Here is a 6,000-nt window from a genome sequence, read left to right as displayed (position 1 = left end):
TGTGTGGGGGGGGCAGGTGTGTGTGTGTGGGGGCAGGTGTGTGTGTGTGTGGGGGCGGGTGTGTGTGTGGGGGGGGCGGGTGTGTGTGTGGGCAGGTGGGTGTGTGTGGGCAGGTGGGTGTGTGTGGGCAGGTGGGTGTGTGGGCAGGTGTGTGTGTGGGGGGGCAGGTGTGTGTGTGGGGGGGCAGGTGTGTGTGTGGGGGGGCAGGTGTGTGTGTGGGGGGGCAGGTGTGTGTGTGGGGGGGCAGGTGTGTGTGTGTGTGGGGGCAGGTGTGTGTGTGTGTGGGGGCAGGTGTGTGTGTGTGTGGGGGCAGGTGTGTGTGTGTGGGGGGGCAGGTGTGTGTGTGTGTGGGGGCAGGTGTGTGTGTGTGTGGGGGCAGGTGTGTGTGTGTGTGGGGGCAGGTGTGTGTGTGTGTGTGGGGGCAGGTGTGTGTGTGTGTGTGGGGGCAGGTGTGTGTGGGTGGGGGCAGGTTAGAAAGTCCTGCCCTGTTGAACACTACACCTGACTTGAGGCCACCACCTCTTGGTTGTCCACTGTTCTTGCTTCTCTAGGGCTCTTCTCAGATATTCATTATACCAGCTCCCCAGAATACCAAAGCTAGGGTGGGTGACCGCGAGCCCTGGTGGTGGTCATAACTGCGGCCACCCAGGGGCAATACTCCATAACAACAATCCCCTGAGGTAGTGTAGGATGTAAGGACCTATTCACACTACATCCAGCGCTGCATTCAGGTTTTACACAAGGCTTACAACTGAATCCCTGAAATTCAGGATTGTGCTGTCTGAAATGAGACATCTGAAAGCCGAGCAAATGGAGCCTGAAGATTCAGACTTTAGCCTCGGTTTGCCTTTGTTCAAATCAATGGCCGTGTCAAGGCACATCTGAATGCCATTTATCAGGGATTTAGATAGAAGCCTGGAAAGAGGAGATGAATGCATCGCAAAATTCAGTGTGAATAGGTCCTTATATCTGGAGTCTTGATATTGATGCCACATGCATTTTACTTGTTTTTAACTTAAAAAAAAATACACACACACAAATTATACACACACACACACACATACACAGATGTGTGTGTGGGCGTGTGTGTGTGCGCATGTGTGTGTGTTGGGGCAGGTGTGTGAGTGTGTGTGTAGATGTCATTGTGTGATGTCTGTTTGTATGTATTTTTGTGTTTCAAGTGTGTTTATGCGTGTCTGTATATGTTTGTGTGTGTGCATGACTGCATGCGGCCTCCTGCTGAGTATAGTTGGCGCCGTGCGGCCTCCTGATGTCTCTTATGACCTACTTAAACCTTCGAGGACCTTAAATTTTATTCAATCAAATTTTTTTCCAGCTTAAAACTATGGGACATATATGTGCCTTGGTCCTCAAAGGGTTTTTAAAGGGGCTGCAAACATAAATACGAAAAAAATAATTCAATTACAGCTTTTTGTGTTTATTTAATTTTTATTTGAAGTCCATTTTTTTTATATACCTTGAAATTAAGCCCTACCCCATGGAATGAAGCCCTACCCCATGGAATGAAGCCCTACCTACATGACATCTGAGAGCTACATGGATCCCGCTTGTGAGGTGCCTGTCCTTCACTACTATTCAGTTTTAGGGTCCACTCACTAAGCCATATATTCTCTCAAGCAAGAGAATAGGGCCAATTATGCTAATGACACTCGGCTCAAACTCTGTCAGAGCTTCAACTGAGTGTGATCCGATTCTCTCGCAGCACAGATATGGAGAAGATGGAGAACTTAATTTCTCCATCTTCTCCATAGTCTCTGTGAGTGTTCATCGGACTGCACTTGGATGACATCCGAGTGCAGTCCAATGTTTTACGTGCACCCGTAGACTTGTGTGGGTGCACATGGTCCGAATATCGAATGAGATTATTTTCTCATGCCAATAATCGCAGATCTGCACTGTCCCATAGTATAACATAGGGCCGAGTCCTATCCGATAAAACATCACATAGCATTCGGCCGTGTTATACGACAGTGTGAGCGAGCCCTTAGAGTCAAGGAATATTTACATGCAGATGATGATATTACTCTCCCAGTGTATATTTTTTAGGCGAGTTCATAGTAAATGCTTTGCTTTTTTGACATGTGATCAACTAAAGAACAAGAAAGATTTAGGACCTCCCCTATAGAGAAACGGAAAATAGTTTGGAGGACTTGCATGTCCTTTTTTATTTATTATGAGAAAATCATAAAAGATCCCGTTTTTTAACCATGCTGTGACTTTCTGCTGAGGGAGAGGTTTTTGCCACCTAATCTGAGAGCAGCATAATGTAGGGTTAGAGGCACTGATTCCAGTAATGTGTCACTTACTGGGCTGCTTAGTGTTGTTTTGATAAAATCATTGATTTGTCAGAAGGTAATTATCACTAGATGACTAGTAAGTTCTGTAGGACCCCACCCCCATCACTGATCAGTAGATTTCTGTGTACACTGAGCATGGGCAGAAAGCTGCCAATCAGTGGTGTGGGCGGGGCTATACAGAGCGCAGCATTCAGAGAGCTGCTAGATCTGCAGCAGATGAAACGGTGATTTTCTCAAAATGACAACAAGCAGCTGAAAAAGTGACACATCGCTGGAATCAGGGTATCTGCCCCAATATTGTGCTGCTCTCAGATGAGGCAGCACAATTAATATTGTGCCAAATTAATTTCCTGTGAACTATCACATGATCTATCACAGGGGATCATGTGACATGTCACGTGATAAATCAGGTGTGGGGGTGGGGGGGGCCCGCGCCTTCTAAACTGCCCGGGGCCCTTGCTACTCTTAATCCACCCCTGATCGTAAACGACCAGTGATCGCTGAACTCCACGGCCCATCAACCTCAATAGGCAAAAGCAATCAGCCAGAGCTGGAATCACAAGGAGGCTAAACCCATCAGCACGCAGTAACCGGAGCAGAGCGCCGACCAGCGGTGAGAGGATTCCGACCAGGTACAATTCAGTTTTCTCCCAGATTAACACTCAACATCCTAAGACATCTGCACGATCTTAAGACATTTAGGGACTACCAGCCCCGGGAATTGTAGCCTCTCACTTACATGTGGGCGGCTCTGATAAGAGCCTTTGGGGGGTGAGGATGGAGCGGAGAACACAATTAACCTCCGAAGCCGTAGAGAGTGCGGCCCTGGCGCTTGAGCGCGTACACCACGTCCATGGCGGTGACGGTCTTCCTCTTGGCGTGCTCGGTGTAGGTGACGGCGTCACGGATCACGTTCTCCAGGAAGACTTTCAGGACGCCGCGAGTCTCCTCATAGATGAGGCCGGAGATGCGCTTGACGCCTCCCCTGCGAGCGAGACGGCGGATGGCAGGCTTGGTGATGCCCTGGATGTTATCACGCAGTACCTTCCTGTGCCGCTTGGCGCCGCCCTTCCCGAGACCTTTCCCTCCTTTACCTCGACCAGACATCTTCAATATTGTCAAAAATTCTGCACCAGATTGAGGGAATCAGAGCCGAGCCCTCGTTTATATGGAAACTCTGTGGACCTGAGAGAGAACCACTGATGACGTGTTTCTGGGGCAGGTTTTCTCAGGCATTTACATTACTGGCTCCTCCCCTTGCTCTCTGATTGGTTGAGCACAGGACTGTTATAGTTTACATTTCCTGCTCCTTGTTGTTATGTTCCCGCGTTTCTCTATATTGTGTCATCTCGGGGTCTCTGCTCCCCCATCAGTTATAATGGGAGATCCTCATCGATCAGACGCCTCTACCGCTCAGGGGAGTAAAGGGTGTGCAGAGGTCCAATCTGAGCCGACACGTCACCCAGCACTGAAAGAGTTAACCGCTCATCTGCACCATTACCAGCAGAAGCCTGTGGGGGGCGCAGCAGTGACATTGCCTGTGAGGCCTGTGGGGGGCGCAGCAGTGACATTGCCTGTGGGGGGCGCAGCAGTGACATTGCCTGTGGGGGGTGCAGCAGTGACATTACCCGTGAGGCCTGTGGGGGGTGCAGCAGTGACATTACTCGTGAAGCCTGTGGGGGGCGCAGCAGTGACATTACTCGTGAAGCCTGTGGGGGGCGCAGCTGTGACATTACCTGTGGGGGGCGCAGCAGTGACATTACCCGTGAGGCCTGTGGGGGGAGCAGCAGTGACATTACTCGTGAAGCCTGTGGGGGGCGCAGCTGTGACATTACCTGTGGGGGGCGCAGCAGTGACATTACCCGTGAGGCCTGTGGGGGGCGCAGCAGTGACATTACCTGTGGGGGGCGCAGCAGTGACATTACTCGTGAGGCCTGTGGGGGGAGCAGCAGTGACATTACTCGTGAAGCCTGTGGGGGGCGCAGCAGTGACATTACCAGTGAGGCCTGTGGGGGGAGCAGCAATGACATTACTCGTGAAGCCTGTGGGGGGCGCAGCTGTGACATTACCCGTGAGGCCTGTGGGGGGAGCAGCAGTGACATTACTCGTGAAGCCTGTGGGGGGCGCAGCTGTGACATTACCTGTGGGGGGCGCAGCAGTGACATTACCCGTGAGGCCTGTGGGGGGAGCAGCAGTGACATTACTCGTGAAGCCTGTGGGGGGCGCAGCTGTGACAATACCTGTGGGGGGCGCAGCAGTGACATTACCCGTGAGGCCTGTGGGGGGCGCAGCAGTGACATTACCCGTGAGGCCTGTGGGGGGCGCAGCAGTGACATTACCTGTGGGGGGCGCAGCAGTGACATTACCTGTGAGGCCTGTGGGGGGAGCAGCAGTGACATTACTCGTGAAGCCTGTGGGGGGCGCAGCAATGACATTGCCTGTGGGGGGCGCAGCAGTGACATTAACCGTGAGGCCTGTGGGGGGCGCAGCAGTGACATTACTCGTGAGGCCTGTGGGGGGCGCAGCAGTGACATTACTCGTGAGGCCTGTGGGGTGCGCAGCAGTGACATTACTCGTGAGGCCTGTGGGGGGCGCAGCAGTGACATTACTCGTGAGGCCTGTGGGGGGCGCAGCAGTGACATTACTCGTGAGGCCTGTGGGGGGCGCAGCAGTGACATTACTCGTGAGGCCTGTGGGGGGCGCAGCAGTGACATTACTCGTGAAGCCTGTGGGGGGCGCAGCTGTGACATTACCTGTGGGGGGGCGCAGCAGTGACATTACCCGTGAGGCCTGTGGGGGGCGCAGCAGTGACATTACTCGTGAGGCCTGTGGGGGGCGCAGCAGTGACATTACCTGTGGGGGGCGCAGCAGTGACATTACCTGTGAGGCCTGTGGGGGGAGCAGTAATGACATTACTCGTGAAGCCTGTGGGGGGCGCAGCTGTGACATTACCCGTGAGGCCTGTGGGGGGAGCAGCAGTGACATTACTCGTGAAGCCTGTGGGGGGCGCAGCTGTGACATTACCTGTGGGGGGCGCAGCAGTGACATTACCCGTGAGGCCTGTGGGGGGAGCAGCAGTGACATTACTCGTGAAGCCTGTGGGGGGCGCAGCTGTGACATTACCTGTGGGGGGCGCAGCAGTGACATTACCCGTGAGGCCTGTGGGGGGCGCAGCAGTGACATTACCCGTGAGGCCTGTGGGGGGCGCAGCAGTGACATTACCTGTGGGGGGCGCAGCAGTGACATTACCTGTGAGGCCTGTGGGGGGAGCAGCTGTGACATTACCTGTGAGGCCTGTGGGGGGAGCAGCAGTGACATTACTCGTGAAGCCTGTGGGGGGCGCAGCAATGACATTGCCTGTGGGGGGCGCAGCAGTGACATTAACCGTGAGGCCTGTGGGGGGCGCAGCAGTGACATTAACCGTGAGGCCTGTGGGGGGCGCAGCAGTGACATTACTCGTGAGGCCTGTGGGGGGCGCAGCAGTGACATTACTCGTGAGGCCTGTGGGGGGCGCAGCAGTGACATTACTCGTGAGGCCTGTGGGGGGCGCAGCAGTGACATTACTCGTGAGGCCTGTGGGGGGCGCAGCAGTGACATTACTCGTGAGGCCTGTGGGGGGCGCAGCAGTGACATTACTCGTGAGGCCTGTGGGGGGCGCAGCAGTGACATTACTCGTGAAGCC

At 54.2% G+C, this 6,000-nt stretch overlaps 1 protein-coding gene across 1 annotated transcript; it reads right to left on the bottom strand.

Annotated features, from left to right (window-relative positions):
- Positions 1–3,091: 3,091 nt before the first annotated feature.
- LOC141264535 (histone H4) lies at positions 3,092–3,425 on the bottom strand. The gene has a single exon (XM_073676810.1). It carries the CDS (start codon positions 3,423–3,425, stop codon positions 3,114–3,116), a length of 312 nt encoding a protein of 103 aa, XP_073532911.1. The 3' UTR covers positions 3,092–3,113.
- Positions 3,426–6,000: the final 2,575 nt, after the last annotated feature.

Source organism: Phyllobates terribilis, unplaced genomic scaffold (assembly GCF_046119375.1).
Source record: "Phyllobates terribilis strain yellow unplaced genomic scaffold, ASM4611937v1 Scaffold_4__5_contigs__length_816908805, whole genome shotgun sequence".
Taxonomy (NCBI): Eukaryota; Metazoa; Chordata; class Amphibia; order Anura; family Dendrobatidae; genus Phyllobates; species Phyllobates terribilis.
Note: the sequence above shows the minus strand (reverse complement) of the source record. Positions and strands in the feature narration are given on the sequence as shown.

Bases quoted from the DNA above. Each gene is read 5' to 3' on its own strand.
- LOC141264535 (XM_073676810.1), bottom strand. From the start codon at position 3,425: ATGTCTGGTCGAGGTAAAGGAGGGAAAGGTCTCGGGAAGGGCGGCGCC.